Source organism: Myxine glutinosa, chromosome 1 (genome assembly GCF_964187855.1).
Source record: "Myxine glutinosa chromosome 1, kmMyxGlut1.1, whole genome shotgun sequence".
NCBI lineage: Eukaryota > Metazoa > Chordata > Myxini > Myxiniformes > Myxinidae > Myxine > Myxine glutinosa.
The window spans coordinates 171301294-171322037 of record NC_136261.1 but is presented as its reverse complement, the minus strand read 5'-3'; the positions used below and the strand labels follow the sequence as shown (position 1 = coordinate 171322037).

At 40.0% G+C, this 20744-nt stretch overlaps 1 protein-coding gene across 3 annotated transcripts in view; it reads left to right on the top strand.

Annotated features, from left to right (window-relative positions):
• Nucleotides 1–20744, top strand: part of ABCF1 (ATP binding cassette subfamily F member 1) — a 175824-nt gene that overhangs the window by 93687 nt on the left and 61393 nt on the right. For all 3 annotated transcript variants that reach the window (XM_078780068.1, XM_078780061.1, XM_068122175.2), the window contains exons 26-28: nucleotides 2376–2476; nucleotides 2689–2774; nucleotides 2983–3107. In XM_078780068.1, the coding sequence (XP_078636194.1) occupies nucleotides 2376–2476; nucleotides 2689–2774; nucleotides 2983–3107 (312 nt within the window). The remainder of the gene's footprint in view (nucleotides 1–2375; nucleotides 2477–2688; nucleotides 2775–2982; nucleotides 3108–20744) is intronic.

The following is a 20744-nucleotide window of genomic DNA, read 5'->3' as shown; positions in this document are numbered from 1 at the left end:
GAGCTGTCATATGTTCCTGCGTGATGACATCATACGTCACACGGTTTCGGAGTAATGACTTTTCAGCATAAACTTTAAAACCTATCTCCTCCCTCGATTTTGAAGATATCGAGTGGAAACTTTATACAAATGTTCCCTATGTGGGGAAGTTAAAACGTTGCTTGGGAAGTTGCGATAAGTCACATGGTTTAGCCGCAATAAATAATTAAACGAAAATCTTTAAAAGCTTCTATCTCTTGAACCGCTGGATTGATTGACTTGCAACCTTAATGTAATATAGCTGTCATCAAGGCGAATAAGTGTTTAAAATTACAACATAATTGGTTGTATGGTCTGGAAGCCAGAAGTCGTTAGTTGGAAGAAGAAACCCAACACTTTTTGTTCTCAGGCCATCTGGTTGTGCCACTGCCATTTTTCGGATTTATTTCCTTTAAAAATCATTTTCTCTGCAGTCTTTGGACCGATTGACAGGAAATTTTCACCATAGGAGCGACTCGGCCTGTAGAATATTTTAATGGTAATTATGACATCATAGGTCACGTGGTACAGGCATCATCTTTGGAAAACCGAAAAACTTTGCACCTCTATATCTCCAAAAGCGCTGTGTAGAAACGATTAAGACGTCTCATTGTAAATAACTCTGCATGCACAATAACATATGTGAATGATGATGTCATAGGTGCCTCCATTATGACGTCATAATTCTACAAGTAAAAAAACTTAATCTGATCAGGATGAAATTTATTGAGCATCATCTCAGTATAAATTGATGCAGAATTTTTTTTTATAATGACGGCGTAGGTCACGGGGTGTGCCCGCCATATTGTTTTAAGTGGAAAGCCTGAAAAACCACAAAAAACCATTTTTTCCCGAAACGATTGACCAGATCGAGGCCAAACTTTGCATACCCATGACGAACCCCATGCCTTTGCATGCACAATCGCATACCCATGACAAACAAAAAGTTCAGTGACTATGACGTCAGAAGTCACATGGTTTAGGAGCTATCACGTTTTGAAGCATAAACCTTTAAAACCTGGCTCCTCCCTCATTTTTGATCATATGGAATAGAAACTTCACAATTATGTTCCACATGTCGGCCTGCTAAAATGCCCTTTTGGAATTTGCAATAGCTCACATGGATTGGCAGCAATAAATAATTGAACGAGAATCTTTAAAAAGAATGAACAGCTTTATTGATCGACGTGAAACTTTAAAGTAATGTATAAGGCGTCAAGTGGAATAAATATATAAAATTTCAACGTGATTGGTTGTTCGGTTTGTCAGCCATAAACAATTGAAGGGAGATATTAAAAAGTAAAAATTCTGTTGAACTGCTTGATTGATTAACGTGAAACTTTAACCTTATGTAGATGTCGTCAATTGGAATACGTTTTTTAAATTACAACATGATTGGTTGTACGGTTAGGATGGTAGTTGTTGTTGTGTGAAGAAGAAGAAACTCTAAATTTTATCTTCTCTAGCCATATGACTTTTCGGTGTAGGTTTAGTTATGATGAAAGTGGGGTTGTATCAAAGCGCGTGCAATGAAAACTGGGTTGTATTAAAGCGTGTCCGATGAAAGCGGGGTTCTATCAAAGTGTGTCCAATCAAAGCGTGTCTGATGAAAGTGGGGTTGTGTCAAAGCGTGCCCGATGAAAGCGGGGTTCTCTCAAAGCGTGTCCGATGAAAGCCGGGTTGTATCAAAGCGTGTCCGATGAAAGCGGGGTTGTATCAAAGCATGTCAGATGAAAGCGGGGTTGTATCAAAGCATGTCCAATGAAAGCTTACTTGTATGAAAGCGGGGTTGTATGAAAGTGGGGTTTTATCAAAGCATGTCCGATGAAAGCGGGGTTGTATCAAAGCGGGGTTGTATCAAAGCGGGGTTGTATCAAAGCCTGTCCAATGAAAGCAGGGTTGTATGAAAGCGGGGTTGTATCAAAGCGTGTCCAATGAAAGTGGGGTTTCTCAAAGCGGGGTTGTATCAAAGCGTGTCCAATGAAAGTGGGGTTGTATCAAAGCGGGGTTGTATCAATCCAGCCATATGATTTCAGCCAGCGTGTCCAGTGAAAGTGGGGTTGTATCAAAGCAGGGTTGTATCAAAGCCTGTCCAATGAAAGCGGGGTTGTATGAAAGCGGGAAGGCAGAGGAAACCGGTCATCACTGCCAGCCGTTAATATAGTGGCAGTTCTAGTTATTATTATTATCTTTATTATTATTATTATTATTATTATTGTTATTATTATTAATCCATGACTTCTTTCCCCAGGTACATAATGTCTCCCTCTTTCCTGCTCTTCTCTCCCCTCCCTCCCACTACACCCCTATTGGCTTTCCTTCAATCATTCACCCATCTTCTTTTCCTTTACACTTAGGTTGAAAATTTCAGTATTTCTGCCCATGGGAAGGACCTTTTTGTCAACGCCGACCTCATCGTGGTTGCTGGTCGCAGATATGGACTTGTCGGACCAAATGGGTAACTTTACCATTGTTTCGTTTTTCTTCTCTCTCCAGTGCAGCAAACTGTGCTCAAGAATTGTGAATGGGTAAATCATGTGGAAGTACAAGGAGGAAACTTTCTTTTTCTGAAGATTTGTCTTTGTGTGCTTTATGTGTTATGCTTACAGTGAGGTTGACAAAACAAATTTAATTGAAAGCTAAATGAACCTGGATGCTGTTTGTTTTCAGCAAAGGAAAGACGACCTTGTTGAAGCATATTGCTTGTCGGGCCCTGGCAATTCCAGAATCTATTGATTGTCTGCTTTGTGAGCAAGGTCAGTTTCTCTCAGTCTTCCTCATTCCCCCTTTTTGAATACAAGTTGATTCCTGTTTTTGTGACTATGTACTACCAAAATAGTGTGTGTGCTTGTGTGTTTAATTAATCCTTTCTATCATTTGTCATTGTTCTATTGTTGTTTTATTATTTTTTTAAATGCTCACCCCACCTTGCCACAATCACTTATATCTTATGTTAATAAATAGAGGTGGAGGCAGATGATACAGCAGCCGTTGAAGTAGTGCTGCGGGCAGATTCTCGCCGTACCTCTCTGCTGGCACGTGAGCGTGAACTCCTTGATCAACCCCATAGTGGTGATGCATTGAGACAGGTACGACTCAGTTCTTTGAGTACATCATAATGCTACAGTCTATTGTTCCTGCATGATGCAAATGAGGCTTTGTTTTTTGATGCCAGAACCTTGATTAGGTCGCTTGAGGAATATATTGTTACGGGTCGCGGACAAGATGTTACTTTGGGCCGAGCGGATGGTCAACCGCGACCGTTACAGGATCCCCGATTGGCCCGACTCCCCCAACGTTGACCAGATCGCACCACAGATATTCAATTTGGAAACCTCTAAAGCGACCGAAAGAGAAGGAAGAGAGAAGAAGACAGAGTACGGAGGAATAACAGGATTTATTATACACACAAGCAAAAAGAAGGAGCGATCAAAGTTATTTACAAGCAATGGATGGAAGAAGCAGTCACACAGTGAATCGTTAGCTTATACTAGTCAATTTACTTAACCCCAGGACAACGATTAGGACAGACGACGTTCACACTTACACAGGGGAAATTGCAGGCAGGAATGGCGGAGGTGGGTTGCTGGAGAGGGAGGCAGGGTCAGGTCCCTGCAATGAAACCGGCAGGGCTGGAGGTAGCAGCTCCCAATTCTTCGCGTTTTTGGCGGGAAAACCCTCGGTCGCGTCGACGCTGCTGATGCTGTGGACGTCACGCGCTGGCTCGGTCACACCTGCTCCTCTCCTTCTGGTGGAGCCGTCTCCCTCCTCTCAGCGCGTCTCTCCAAAGCTTGTTTCATCTCCAAGTACCTCTCCTTTTTGGTTTGGAGCGTCTCTCATCTCTCATTTCACAGCTCACAGCTCATCTCTCCTCTTATCTCTCATGTCATCTCCTGAAGCAGTCCCTCCCAGTCGCTTTTATTACTCGGGTCGGAATCAAGCCGCCGGCTGCGAGGGCACGCCTACCGGGTCGCTCACCGCGGTGCTGGTTGGCTGTTAGGGCTGTCCGATTCCCCCTTTGATCATGACGACGTGCCACGCCTGTGAGTTGGCGGCTCCTACCCCCCTCTTCTCCGAGATTAGCAAATGGGCAATGGCGGCTTGCCGGATTGAACACCACTCGCACCGCTTTTGAAAGGAACTTTGGAGAGCGGAGATGATTGGGGAAATTGAAAGGGGCCTACGCTTATTTCGTTTGATACAATGCAGAGTCAATCTAGTGGGAAACACATATTTAGCCTACATAGAATAAGGAAATAAACTATTTAAAAAGATATATCGTGGCCTGTGTGTAAGTTTCATGGAATTAACTAGGTGGACGGCTGCGACCATTATTTACATTACGAGGGTGTTACACACAACAAAACCATACTTTTCACATTCGTTACACTTTCTCAAAATTGTTACACTTCTCAAAACCGTTACACTTCTCAAATTCGTTACAATATATATGTACAGTATAGGCTAACTATAGCTATTAACTAACTATAGCTATAGGCTAACTATATAACTATATAGTACAGTATAGGCTATTCTATACTGTACATATATACAGTATAGTACAGTATAGAATATATATAGGCTAACCCCCGCTCTAGTGGGGAAAATGGCCTTAAAACGATCATTCATTCATTCATTCATTTTTCACAGTCACGTGAAAAAGTAAGTACACCCCATGTAAAGTTTTGACTTTTTCAACATATTTCAACATACAGCTATTTGATCTTCATTTCAACAATATTGACAGATAAACATGATATAATATAACAAATATCATGAAACATTTACATTTTGTAGTCGATTGTATAATTTAAATAAACATAAATGCAAATTTCGCATGTGGAAAAAGTAAGTACTAAAAAGTAAGTAAAAAAGTAAGTCTTATATACATACATACATACATACATACATACATACATACATACATACATACATACATATACACAGTGGAACCTTGACTTACGAGTTTAATTCGTTCTGTGACCGAGCTCGTAACTCAATTTGCTCGTTTCTCAAATTAAATTTCCCCATTAAAATGCATTGAAATGCTATTAATCCGTTCCAGCCCGCCAAAAATCACACCAATTTTTTTTTAAATATGCAGTATATATAAAAATATCTCGCGCTTTATATTTCACCTGTATGCAGCATACAAGTTGGCAGGATGGCCTGGACTGGAGGTACGCACACTTGACTCTAAACTGTCCAGCCTGGGTTTGAATCCCGACCCAGCTATAACCTGTCATGTCGGTGTTTCACAGGCAGGGTGATTCATCAATGTGTGTACCGCTAAACTGGGCGCCCCGTTTGCGTCCCATTAGTTGTTGGATGTTAAGGATCTCACCGTGTCTTCCACAAAGAGAAGGCGAGCTATCGCCGGCACTCTGAACAAGTTGTGGCCTGGCATGCTCTTCTCCTCTGCCGTTATATACGTCCTCCTCGGCATCTTTTTCCAGAAGAGCCCTGTCTCGTCACAGTTGAAGATTTGCTGGGGGATGTATCGTTCGGCTTCTATCAGTTCGGCAAAAGTTATAATAAAATCTTCAGCTGCCTTCACATCCGAGCTTGCTGCCTCACCAAGTCGACAACACGCACACCTCGCTCATGTTTTTCGACGATTGCGTGTTTTATATCCAAGCACATCATCCTCTTCTTCTTCTCAGTACTGCCCTTGGCACTCAATTACTTAGGACCCATGGTTAAAACTAAGAAATTTTCCAAAATAACCAAAATGCGAAAACAAAACAGCAGCGATATACGGCAGATATGCTTGCACGGCAAGATAACCACGTGACCGGAACCCACCTAGTGGCGGGTGGCGTAAGCTCCAAAATAACCAAAATGCGAAAACAAAACAGCAGCAATATACGGCAGATATGCTTGCACGGCAAGATAACCATGTGACCGGAACCCACCTGGTGGCGGGTGGCGTAAGCTCGTAACTCGGATCTCGGCTCGCATCTCAAAGCAATAAACCGCCCGAGCGACGGCTCGTATCTCGGAAAACTCGTAAGTTGGTGCACTCGTAAGTCAAGGTTCCACTGTATATATATATATATATATATATATATATATATATATTTTTTTTTTTTTTTTTTTTTTTTTTTTTTTGCTCTTCAGTTCAGGTTTGTTCCGAGTCTAGACTGCAACAGCAATTATATAGCAGTATATTTCTTAACTGCAAATAATAATAAAGGTATCGTGGCAGATGGGAGCGATTGAATTGGCTTTATGTTGCCTTATACACCGCCAAGGTTAAATTTTTGGTCTGATTGAAAAAATTCCATTTTTCCCGTAGGTTTGGATTATTTTGAAGCAACTTTTGCTGAATTTGTTTTTTTTCTCTGAGGAGCATTTCTGTTTCAGGGTGGGACAGGCAGACAGACAGCATTAGCATATGTGTTTATAGAGATATAGATATGAGTTTAAAGATCGTTAACAAAAATCCGGAAGTTTAGCACTGTTGAAGCAGTCTTATACACAATTTTTATACACTGTAATAACACGATGGTGAGTTGCAGTTTAAGAGATGGAGACTTTATTGATCACCACAGAACGCAACTTCAATCAGCATCGTACACAGCCATATCGGTGGCCTCTTCTTCACCCTGATACCATACCATCACGTGCCACACCCTCTCATGATATCGATATATAGCATTATAGCACGGTTCTTGGAAGTATTATGAAGGCGATTTGTTTTCTACGGTGTTCAATTACATAGTTTTATTTAAATAAAGGTTTAAAGAGGTTTAAAGACATACAAGTAAATTAATTTCGTGTTTCACTGCCATTTTCCTCAGTGTCTATTACATCACCCTGTCTCACACCTTACATTAGTTCCATGTGCCTGTTGTTTGTGTCCTTTATAATGTCCTTAAAACAGTAAATTTCCTGTTTGGAATGATTTTCACCTTTTTTTTTTACTTCCAGGCAGGCAGACAGAGTAAAAATATTGTCTCACTCCTCTCTGCGCATGTGCAGTCGGGAGGAATGTAAAGAAAATATATGGTAAAACTGCAAACTAGTCTTCCTATTAATGTTTGTTTCGTGTTTAAAATATAGCATTCAATTTTAATAAGTTGTTCCTCAATCAAAAAACTGATCTGACGAACGAACGTAAAGCAATTGGTTCACCCTGCATTTCGCTTCACATGCATAGGGTAATGACATCACTGATAGTACTATTTGATTAATGATAAAAAGGTAATTTTGCAGCATGCAATTTGTAGTTTCATACTTTGTTTTGGCTGCTTTGGGGATTGCATGATTATTTGTTTTTGCTTTGCACATGATGCCGGTCATTATCTGCACTCAAACCTCTCCAGCTCACTTTCATGTTTCCTTCCCTGGAAATCTGCACAGCACGACCTTGCCTTTCCCCACCAGTCCAAAAGCCAATGTGGCTTATTGTTTCACCCCGTAATAGACTCGGTGGGACAATTTTTCACTATTATTTCATCGAATCCTTATCCTATGGCATTATGGTTTTCACCTCTTGTCATTACATTATGTGCAAATTACCAGGAAATGGCCAGATAGATCAAGAAGAACCGTTTTTCAAACCCTGACAGCTTTTGGAAAGGAAAGAAGGTGCATACCATTTGCAGATTTTTAACCAATCTGGCCAAGTAATAATTCCAACTCTTCCTGTGGGGTATCATTCAGTTTAGTTGATGAATCCCCTCGGGCAGCTTGAGTCAAAATGTTAAAATCCCCTCCCCCACTCCCTCGTGCCCCACCTCTCCCCTCCAAAAAAACAAAACAACTAATACCACCAAAATTTGTTGTTGTTGTAAAGCGTAACAAAAAATAAAATGATCGTTTTAAGGCCCTTTTTTACCTGCAGGGGTTAGCCTTGCGGGCTCCATTACCTCCTGGTTCCCTGTTTGAGGCAATGTTTTTACAGCCGGATGCCCTTCCTGACGCCAGTAGTGTATATATGTTGCTTCTTAGTCAGGTTCATTATGTTCAGATTTATAATTTCGTTCTTTTTTTGTGGAGATTAGCAAACCTATACATTTTTGGAAAGCTTATAGCACCAGGAATCCGAAAAACCATGTTTCCATTTGCGCAAATTTTTCTTTGGCGGCCATATTGGATTTTCAAAATGGCCACCATCGGAAACCTATTTTTCGCGATATCTCAACATCCGAACCACCTAGAGTGCTGATTCCAACACCTATACCCACATTTTTGGGGATGAGGAATCACATGAAGCCATCTAAAATAATCTACACCTACCCTGGGATACCAGGTGGCAGCCTACAGCGGATTTTCAAGATGGCCACTTTCAGGAAACATGTTTTTTTCTGAATATGTATACCACATTGAGTGATGTTTCGCCTCAGTACAGTCATAGTCATAAATGGGATCATTTCAACATGTTCAGTTCATGTACATGGAAAGTCATTATATCAGACCTAATAGTTCATTTAAAATAAACCTCATGAAGCTCACAATTACTTACCTGTTGTCGTTTTATATATTTGCAGGTCTTGAGAGAAGATGAGTGAAGTTACGACTCAGCCCACACAGTGGCAGCACTGCATAATTTGTCAAACCGCTTCAGCAAAATATGGAACGCTTGTCCAGCAGCCCAAACCGGACTCGTTTGAACACTTGCTACAAACCCTTAATGATAGAGCAGCCTACCATGATGGAAAATATGTTAAAATTCACAGTCGCTTAAAGGATGAAACAAGTGAAAGTCTGCAATTCAATAATGCAGTTTGGCATCGTATCTGTTATTCAAATGCAACCAACAAAGAGAAGGTACAACGTGCCAAAGACCGCCATCAATATCACATTTCAGCCGGCTCCTACACAGAGAAAAAACGTGGACAAAAGCGAAAAAGCACAGAACTGGACGAACCATCAACTTCCACCACCAGTCCGTTTACACGTTCTGCAACAGCTCCATTCATTAAGGAACATTGCTTTTTCTGCCAGGAAGATAACGAGCAAAAATTGTACACATTGAGAACAGAAAACGGTGGGAAAGCATTACACGATGCTGTGGAGCTGTCTGGAAATCTCACCCTGCAAACTAGGTTAAACACATCCATCTCACCCACTGATGCACATGCAATCGATGTTCAATACCACAAGTCATGTTGGACAACAAATGTATTCCATGTGTTACGTACCAAGGATAACAAGGGAACAACAGAGAGAGGTCATCCGTTTCAAACATCATGTTTGATTGAGTTGATTAGCCTTGTCGACTGTCAAACTCAGAATAAACAATACTTATCCATGGCACATATTGAAACAACATACATCAACTTGCTTGGTGGCACAGATGCATTGGCGCACCACTTCCCTGCATATAGTAGACACTGGCTCAAGGAGAGAATTCTTCTAGAACTACCACACGTAACGTCTGTTAGGCAAAAGGACAGGAGAAAACCTTCTGTTCTTTACTCCCCAGATGCATGCGAATCCGATATGGTTCAGTCTGCCATGATAGAAAGTGAAGTAGACGATCTGAATATTATCTATAAAGCAGCAAAGGCATTGCGCAGAATTATCAAGAACTTCCACCAACAGGAAAACTCATCCGATGCTATACAGGTCACTAGCAGCACAGATGATGTTCCAGCAGCACTCCACGCAATGATCAGATGGGTTATGGTGGGGCCAACAGAAACACTAGAAACTGAAAAACGAACCACTCACGTTAACAGAGAAGTACTCACTGTTAGTCAGATGCTATTGGGTGGATTCAAATCTGACAAGCAAGTGAACTATAGGCCCAAAACTGATTCTGCGACCTTCCGATCAACCAAATCACAAGAAACTCCACAGTCTCTAGGATTAGCCTTGGCAGTTCACCATGACACAAGAAACAAGAAACTCCTGGAAAGTCTCTGCTCTCAAGGTTACTGTGTCTCGTACAGTCGTGTTATGCACCTCGAAACAGCCCTAGCAAATGCCATTGTGGAAAACACCCTGAAGTTCCAAGGACTTTATGTTCCTCCATTTTTGAAGAAGGGAACTTTTGTGTTTTTTGCAGCTGATAACACAGACTTTGCTGAAGACAGCGTGGATGGCAAAGGGACAACCCATGGAACAATCATTGCTGTTTATCAAAAACGTGACACTCAAGGAGAAACATTGGCGCCACAACTGAGCATAGCTGACACTACCAGTTTGTCAGTGACCCCGTACCAGGTTCCTATGCTTCATTGTGACAAGCCGGTGCCGAAAACCATAAAGAGAACAGACACATTCCACATCAGCAAGGATGGTATATCACCAGCGTATCACCTTACACATCTAGGATGGTTGGTTGCTTCTATGATCACCAGAATGCAGAAATCAAACAGCACATATATACCTGGTTGGGCAGGATACCACTCATTGCTGTCGGGTAGTCACAGTTTGACACAAGTCGGAGTCTTACCCCTTCTACCTGAAGTAGCACACGAGTGGTCGACTCTTCTGACCGTCATCTCTCAGACAACTCAGCTAAAGAACTTAGTTGTTGGTACAAGCCACCCTACAGTCATTTCCTGGGATATGGCCCTCTATGAAAAGGTGATAAGGCTGCTGGATGCAAGGCCAGACCTGAAAGGTACCGTTGTACCTCGGCTTGGCGAGCTGCATGTGGTCATGGCTGCTTTGAGAGCCCTGGGTACTTCCATTGAGAACTCAGGTATTGATGACGCGTGGATAGAGGCCGACCTCTACGGACCTTCAACAACAAGGCAGATCCTGAGATGTTCGCATTACAAACGCACTCTCCGTGCTCATATTTATTCATATATAGCACTTTATGAAATGGCGCTGGACCTGTTCTTCAAAGATTATCCACAGTTGAAAGCCGTTTGCTCAGATATGTCAGAAGAAATAGACGAGGCATGTTCAGAAAAGGACAAGTTCACCAAAGCCACAAGTGTGAAAGAAGCCAACACAAAACTGTTGAATGTCATCACTACAGCTGATGTTGTGAACATATTCAAGACTTGGGAAACAGAACAATCCAAAAAAGCCATGTTCAAGTCCTTGATGAATTACCTGCATCGAGTGGAGACAATTCTGTTCTTTGTGGAAGCTTCTCGGGACGCAGATCTCAAACTCCACCTCGAATCTGGTGAGGCACTCAGCAAGCTATTTTTCTCCATGGATCGTATCAAATACAAACGTCTTTGGCCGCGATACATAGCAGATATGTATGACCTGAGGAAGACGCATCCGGCCACATACAGGGAACTCGAGAATGGAAATATCTCAGTAACGAAATCTAGCATCCCCTTTGTATCAATCGGTGCAGACCACGCTTGTGAACAGGAAAACAGAGCAATGAAGGTTCATTCTGGACTTCCAGGCATCTCCAATAATGCCAATGCAAGGCAGAGATTCTTTATGGCCTCTCCAGAATTGTCACGGCTGACCAGAGAATTCAAAGATCAGTTCGACACCAAAACAGACAAAGTGACAGAACACCACGAACTTAGTCCGAGGGCAGTGAATCTGAACAATACAGCGGTTGAAAAGATCAAGGCTGCTATCATGAGTCATGGCAATCCATTTACCACAGAAGGAAATAGCATATACAACTTGATCACACATGCCTATGTCCCAGAGGAGCACACATCACAAATCCTGAATATCGACAACATTGGTCAACACTTGTAAGAAGAGTATGTTGACGAAAGAATCAACGGAACAGTCAGCTTATTTGCACCTGTGAAAAAAGAAAACAACACGATGTACTTGTCTGGTGTGAAGAAGACCAAGATCATGCTCAGGGACAAGTCAGTCGACTTGAAGGAAACAAAAGACTTGTATGGAAGGCTGATGATATTGACAAAATCAAGCCGTGATGTTGACCAGAAAGACGCAATAGGCAACTACGAATTCACCCTTACACCTCGCGCCTTGTTCGCACCAAACGGTGACCTGCTTCCTTGCCTTGACAAGTCAAAGTTAATCCATCTCCTTGTGAAACATGGAGACTTAGCTCCGGGTGACTTAGCTCCGACCTCAAGTCCTCAAGCTCAAGTCCATAACTCTGCAGCTATGAAAATAGCAGTAGTCGACGCCATGGTTCTTGTACAGAAATTGTCGACAAAACCAGCTGCAACAGTAACCGTTGAAGATCTCAGTGTCAGCTTTAATACCAGATTGATGTCACTGACAAGACATTTTGACGAAGTTATCCTCGTGTTTGATACTTACAAGGCCGATTCGTTGAAGCAAAGCACAAGACAAAAAAGACGAGGGGGGCACAATCCAGTCCAGTACCAAGTGAAGGACAATACCAAGATCCAACACATCACCATGAAGCGGTTCTTGTCACACGCTCAGACAAAGTCAGATTTGGCAGAATATCTGGCTGAGAAAACGTTGGAGTACAACAGAGATGCCTCCAAGCTGATAATTATATGTGCAGCAGGAAAGGCCAAGAGTAACAAAGGCATTTTGAAGACAATAATCATGAGGAGGCAGACACTCTGATGATTCACCAAGCAGTGCTGGCAACTCGCCGCAATCCCAACGCAGAACAGCTTACCTTCTTCTCTCCTGATACAGATGTCCTGGTCTTGGTCATAGCTAACTATGATGTTCTGCTCAAAAACACTGCTGTCTCCCTTGTGTCGGGCCTTGTGCAAGTACAACCAATCTGGAACAATCTTGGCGTCGAAAAGGCCAAGGCATTGCCAGCATTCCACACATTCACAGGAGCAGACAATACTGGACGGTTTTCGCGAATGGGCAAAACAACATGGTTTGAAGCTTTCGTCAGAGCCGATAGTGACGTGATACAGGCCATGAGAATGCTCGGTGATGCTGCAGATGTGACCGCAGATCAGATGTCCAACTTGGCAAGATTTGTATGTGCAGTGTACGTACCAAAGGGAATATGTATCAACAGCATTCCGGAGTTGCGCTGGTACCTCTTCTGTAAACACATGACTGAAAGTCACAAGTTACCTCCAACGCTAGGGGCTCTAAATCAGCATGTTGATCGTGTACATCTTCAGGCAAGGGTATGGGCTCAGGCTACTATCGTACATCAAGTGTTCCTGGATCCACAGCAACATGGCTACTTCAAGGACAACGATGGGGAATTGAAACCACTAATGACAGATGTACCACCAGCACCGAAAGCAATACTTGAGATGGTCAGATGTCAGTGCAAAGGAGACTGCTCATCGAGACGGTGTTCGTGCCGTGCCAATGACTTGGCATGCACAGACTTGTGTTTGTGCAGCTCCGAATGTGAAAACGACGATGACTGTCAACCTGTTCTCTGCTCTGACGACAGTGATGAGGACATTTGAAAACCTATGAGGACAAAATGTTGATGAATGTTGACAAAGATAAAATTTCATCTATGGGAAATATTCTATGTTCAAATAAAAGTAATTATTACATGTATAATTATGGATTGTATAGCCTCATCTCTATATACTTACCTCTTGAATACATAAATCACCTGTTTAGGATATATGAGGGATGTGGTTTCATAATTATGATCCGTGTGCCACAATGTAGCGAAACATCACTCAATGTGGTATACATATTCAGAAAAAAACATGTTTCCTGAAAGTGGCCATCTTCAAAATCCGCTGTAGGCTGCCACCTGGTATCCCAGGGTAGGTGTAGATTATTTTAGATGGCTTCATGTGATTCCTCATCCCCAAAAATGTGGGTATAGGTGTTGGAATCAGCACTCTCGGTGGTTCGGATGTTGAGATATCGCGAAAAATAGGTTTCCGATGGTGGCCATTTTGAAAATCCAATATGGCCGCCAAAGAAAAATTTGCGCAAATGGAAACATGGTTTTTCGGATTCCTGGTGCTATCAGCTTTCCAAAAATGTATAGTTTTGCTAATCTCCACAAAAAAAAGAACGAAATTACATAACAAACCTGACTATTCTGGGACACTCATTTTCCCATTGATTTACATGTTAATTTTCCTCTTAACCTCATTGCCCATTAACACCTCTATTTCTCCCACCCTCATCTTTATGAACTTTTTGTCTATAGTACCTATCCTTAATGTTGTTCATTAGACCACTCAAACACTACAAATATTTGTTTTCCCTTATAGACCTATAATCCTTCTTCTACATATCATTTGGCAGATTATCTTTGACCCACTCAAACATCGACCCATTCACTTACATGTTAATTTTCCTCTCACCTCTTTACTAACCTTTTAGCCTTTTGACACTCAAACAATGATTCCCCCTTGGTCTTATGGTACTCTTACTATCAATGATCCCGAGTAGACCACTCAAACATCGATCCTACAAATATTTGTTTATGTGTGGGAAATAATTTAATTCTCTTGCCACTCCCTTCACCATCTAATATATTAACAAAAAAGATGTTTGAGTTTGGTTCTTTATTAAGATATTTTAACTGAGCTGAGATAAAATGATAAACCTCCCTCAATGTTCTTGTTTGAGCGCCTCCAGTGCCACATACCATTTTAAAATTAAAGTATATATTTTCCTGACGACCATCAAAGTTTTCCGTCCACTCAAAAATATTTCCATCTTTTTTACCCAATTCACCGGTATTTAAATTAATTCTCTTATTTGTTTTGTAAATTTTTTTACCAGTTGTCTTTTCAATTATACCTATTTGATATTTTTCACATTCGTTATGTTTACCATTTATATACCAAGGTTGATTACACCTCCACTCTTTAGTCTGGTTGGTACTTGGTTCTATCATTTATATAATAGTAAAAAGGCGGCGGTAGCCCGTTAAAATCCCTAACCCCCCCCCCCCCCCTTTTTTAACTTATCACTTATATACTTATATAACCATAAGGGAGACTATCAATTCCATTTTCTAAAATAAACCTCTTATCATCAAAAGCCCCCAATGCTTTCTTATTCACCTCTTCTGAATATAATTTATGTCTATAACTTCTTATTCCATTAATCTTTCTAAACTCTTCTTTCTTTGTTGTTAAACAGTTATAATAATCCTTAAAGTTTATTGTTTCTTTAATAACATTTTTCTTTACACCTTTTAACTTCTTATCAGTCTTTTCAACGTTATTCACAATGTATTTATAAGCATAAGCCTTAGACCTCAATCCCACAAATTCACTCATGACATTTCCTCCTAATTCATCCTTAAACTTTCCAATCACCTTTTTATTTTTAGAAGAGAACAACTCACTCTCTGGACTGTAATTACTAGTGTCATAGATATTAATGTCCTTTTTCATGTCTGAATAAACATCATCAGTATTAATTTGCAAAATAAAACTATCTGTATCCATATAAAGTAGATTAACATCATTTTGATATTTCTTCCTCAAGTTATTATAAAAGTAATCATACATTAATGACTTTGATAAATCAAGAATTGATGTTCCAATATAAATAGGTTTGTCCATTTCAATACTCTCTTTAATCAAATAGATCGCACAAAAGTTCTCAGTAAAGACCTCAGCTCTAGTAAAACTCGGTCTATTAATTAATTTTGATGCTTGTTTCCAAGATGTTGATAGTCTGATATTTTGTCTTTTCCTCACATTTTCCATGGTCTTACCAAAGACCACATTATTCATCAATTTATAAAAGTCTTTCTCAAAATCTGTTTTTGACTCTGTTCTTCTTTGTGTATTAAAATCAATGTACCCCTTTAACCAATGACTTTGATTGAACTTTAGAACCCTATGAATCTTCTCTACTCTTAGACCTTTTGATAAATATTGTCGCAAATTTATTTGGTGTAGAACATAATTTTTCTTGTTATATAATGTAGTAAGTAATTTTTCTGTTGATTCACCTATATTAAATGATTGTTGATAATCACTTAACCACTCCTTCTTTGGACTTTCCTTTTCACAAGCAAATGGGAGATCTTTGTGTAGGTTATGAAGTTCCTCTGGATATTTCAAATCGACCTCAAAATAATAACCAACCTTTGAATCATCCAATTCTTTTTGTGTAGAGATGCATACATCTTGTAAAACCTTTTTGTAATCTTTTTCCTTTACCCATCTAAGTTTTCCATAAGGAAGAGCCTGAGACATTGCCCAGCCATACAGGTTGTTCGCATCATAATACATCAAGTAGGAGCTCTCTACCGATGGATCATAATTTGGAATGTACTTGTTATTTGCTTTAGCATGTCTCTTTGAACAGACTTGTGAAATTCCTCCTCTCTTTGCCTTTTCAATCATCAAAAGCATATCAACATCGGTTATCAAATCCAAAGCTTGTTTTGTCATTTTCAACATCGCACTCCAGGCCAATCCAGGTGCTGTGTAGTAGTGAGCAGGATCCAATCCATATCCAGTGCGACAAACAGATCTAAAGGCTTCAAATACATTGGCCAATAAAAGCACATCAGTTTTGAGATACAAATCGTGATACTCGCCAAGATTCTTGATGTTATATTTTTCCCAAACATTTTGTGCGTGTACATAATCTTTATCAGATATATGACTGTTGTTTAATTTGTTATAGAAATTTTCTTTTGAAGGAAGTTGTGTTTCATTGAATCTCTCAAAAGAGTCCATATAGTCATAGGGGTAAATTCCCTTTTGTGTTAGAAAATCTTTATCTAAAAAATACTCTGAAAGACATGGAAACTCTTTTAGATTTTGAACCAAGTTAGCCAATGGACTTGCCATGAATTTAAATGTATCAAGAAATCTGATGAGTAATAGGAGATGTGTGAATTGTTTTTGTGAATGAAATGTATTTCTGATCCGTGTTTGGAATTGCTGAGATACTTCCAGAAGTCTTTGAGAGTTCCTTGATAAATAGATGTGTATCATAATGAGCGTTGTTATGAAGAAAAACAGGAATGAAAGAGGGGAGTTGATAATTAATATTACAACTTTGATGAGCCGGACCTCTATATTTACCAGTGAGATGACAATGGTCTCTAACCTTTAGACCTTTACCAATTTTCTTCTCACAAATATGACAGGCAACCTTTGGCTGTCTAAATTCTCTTTTTTCTTTACTTGTTAAGGACATTGGTTTATTGGTTTCTCTCATTATCTTGGTTAATCGGACACAGTCTTTTTCTAGTCGTTTCACAAACTCCTCTGGGGTATTTGAGCCTCTATACACCTCTAACTTGTTATATTCATCACCAACGGATGATTTGATATAATAACAAAAACCACAAGGAGTATGTTTTTGATATTTATTTGTGTATGATTCTTTTGGATCTGGAGAAGCAGTATCAATTTTTTCGAAAATACTTTCAAAATCAGCATATATAACAAATGGATGTTTTATTGTTTTCTTTTCATCTTTGAATGTGATCTTTGAGCCTTTTTTAGGCATGTTGATTACCGTTGATTTATGTTCACCACAATAATTTGAATGTTTATCTAATCTTTCTTGTGTATGGAAGAAGTTAAGACAACGCATACAAATATATATTTTATTTGTTCTTTTACATACTTGTGGTTTTATTAATTTTGTAATATCTTTGATGTATGTATAATGTGAATTTTCGTCTGAATTAAAATATAGAAGATTAATATGAGTTTGTTTACAATTGTCAGAAAGCTTTAAAACCTGAATGTTGTTTGTTTCTGTTAGACCATAAACATTAACTGATAAATTATTCAACTTTTCAAATTTAGGAATATCATTTAAAGTCATCGGAAACTTTAGATCTTTCGTATTTAATGTATTCTCATATTTTTTATAATGAGATACTCTTTCATCATGAAAATGTGGAGGATGTAAGTGTGCTAGAATAGACCAGAGAAAACATTTATTGTCTTTATTTTTGATATTGATAACTGCTTTTCTATTTTTGATAACACTGGGTAAATCAATGTAAGAAGAAGCTTTTAGAGGATCTGATTTAAGAATATGAATGTCTATGTAAATAATTTTTCCGATATTGAATCCACTTCCTACGATTGAATTATCCACATCTTGCTCTTGTTTAATAAGTTCATCACAGACTCCTGATGTTTTAAAATCTTGATATGAAGATATAAAGTGTGGCTCAGTTCTCATGTATGGTGTATCTATAACTCCTTCGTCCTTTGTCATTTCTAATTTTACTCCCATATAAAATTTAAGTGGTTTCATTTCTTTTAGTGTTTTTTCAATCAACGTTTGAACAGCAGGTTTAACTATTTCTACAGCATCAACTATAGACTCTGGTTCAGGAGGTTTGAAGTTAAAGACTCTTATTTTAATATGTCCTTTGAATGCGCCATCAGAGTTTTTAGTTGTGATAAAATTTGATAAATGTTGATTTGTTTTAAGATGTATTTCGAAGCCTTTCTTGAGGATATTTTTATTACAGGCAAAACAGTGTTTTGTTTCCTTCTGAATAGGAGATAGTAGGTGAAGTAGATTAAATGTGTGTTTGTTAGTTTTAAGGTGTCTTTTGTATTGTTTATATTCTTGTTCACAAACGTCGCAATACGTTGCTTTGATCATATTTATATAGCAAAATTATACTTCAAGTAAAACACCTTTTTAGAGGCTTTTTTAAAGACTAGGGCATGCCCGTACTATATATATATATCTAAAATTATATCCCCCCCCCCTCTATTTACATGAAATGGTTTGGTCCATTCGCAAAGCCAAAGCGAACGGCTTGCGAGTACGGTGACAATCCCCCCCCTCTATTTACATGAAATGGTTTGGTCCATTCGCAAAGCCAAAGCGAACGGCTTGCGAGTACGGTGACAATCCCCCCCCTCTATTTACATGAAATGGTTTGGTCCAAAGCGAACGGCTTGCGAGTACGGTGACAATCCCCCCCCTCTATTTACATGAAATGGTTTGGTCCAAAGCGAACGGCTTGCGGAGTTTGGTAAAGAAATCGCCATAGCTCGGTAACTACTTGTCCGATTAATATGAAACCTTGAAAAGGCACATCCTCAGGTCCCCAGCAATATACCTGGCAAGTTTCAAGTATATCGGACCCGTGGTTGTCGAGAAACAGCGGTCACAGACACACAGACACACACACATACACACACACACATACACACACACATACACACACACACACATACACACACACATACACACAGAGATTACTGGAATTATAGATAGATGAAACTGTGCTTAAAGTAAAACACTTATAGAAGAAAGTGCCTTTTTACAGGCTTTTTATATATGAAACTATACTTAAACTAAAACACTTTTTCACTCAGAATCATCTGAGTCATAACTATCACATGAATACTCAGAATCATACTCAGAGTCATCAATAAAGCTACTCTCATAACTATCATTTGAGCACAAACTATTAGCATCATAACTATCATCTATGTTCAATGAAATACTATCATCACCATCGTCCGAGTTCAATGAAATACTATCATCACTATCGTCCAAGTTCAATAAAATAGTAAAATCTTCACTGCTGTAATGACTCATTTAATTAGCAGGAAAAATATTCCCATCAATATCTATATACAGTGGAACCTTGACTTACGAGTTTAATTCGTTCTGTGACCGAGCTCGTAACTCAATTTGCTCGTTTCTCAAATCAAATTTCCCCATTGAAATGCTATTAATCCGTTCCAGCCTGCCAAAAACCACACCAATTTTTTTTTAAATATGCAGTATATATAAAAATATCTCGCGCTTTATATTTCACCTGTATGCAGCATACAAGTTGGCAGGATGGCCTGGACTGGAGGTACGCACACTTGACTCTAAACTGTCCAGCCTGGGTTTGAATCCCGACCCAGCTATAACCTGTCATGTCGGTGTTTCACAGGCAGGGTGATTCATCAATGTGTGTACCGCTAAACTGGGCGCCCCGTTTGCGTCCCATTAGTTGTTGGATGTTAAGGATCTCACCGTGTCTTCCACAAAGAGAAGGCGAGCTATCGCCGGCACTCTGAACAAGTTGTGGCCTGGCATGCTCTTCTCCTCTGCCGTTATATACGTCCTCCTCGGCATCTTTTTCCAGAAGAGCCCTGTCTCGTCACAGTTGAAGATTTGCTGGGGGATGTATCGTTCGGCTTCTATCAGTTCGGCAAAAGTTATAATAAAATCTTCAGCTGCCTTCACATCTGCCTCGCCAAGTCGACAACACGCACACCTCGCTCATGTTTTTCGACGATTGCGTGTTTTATATCCAAGCACATCATCCTCTTCTTCTTCTCAGTACTGCCCTTGGCACTCAATTACTTAGGACCCATGGTTAAAACTAAGAAATTTTCCAAAATAACCAAAATGCGAAAACAAAACAGCAGCGATATACGGCAGATATGCTTGCACGGCAAGATAACCACGTGACCGGAACCCACCTGGTGGCGGGTGGCGTAAGCTCCAAAATAACCAACATGCGAAAACAAAACAGCAGCGATATACGGCAGATATGCTTGCATGGCAAGATAACCATGTGACCGGAACCCACCTGGTGGCGGGTGGCGTAAGCGCCAAAATAACCAACATGCGAAAACAAAACAGCAGCGATATACGGCAGATATGCTTGCACGGCAAGATAACCACGTGACCGGAACCCACCTGGTGGCGGGTGGCGTAAGCTCCAAAATAACCAACATGCGAAAACAAAACAGCAGCGATATACGGCAGATATGCTTGCACGGCAAGATAACCAAGTGACCGGAACCCACTTGGTGGCGGGTGGTGTAAGCTCGTAACTCGGATCTTGGCTCACATCTCAAAGCAATAAACCGCCCGAGCGACGGCTCGTATCTCGGAAAACTCGTAAGTTGGTGCACTCGTAAGTCAAGGTTCCACTGTACTTTCTTTCATTAACAGATTCAATC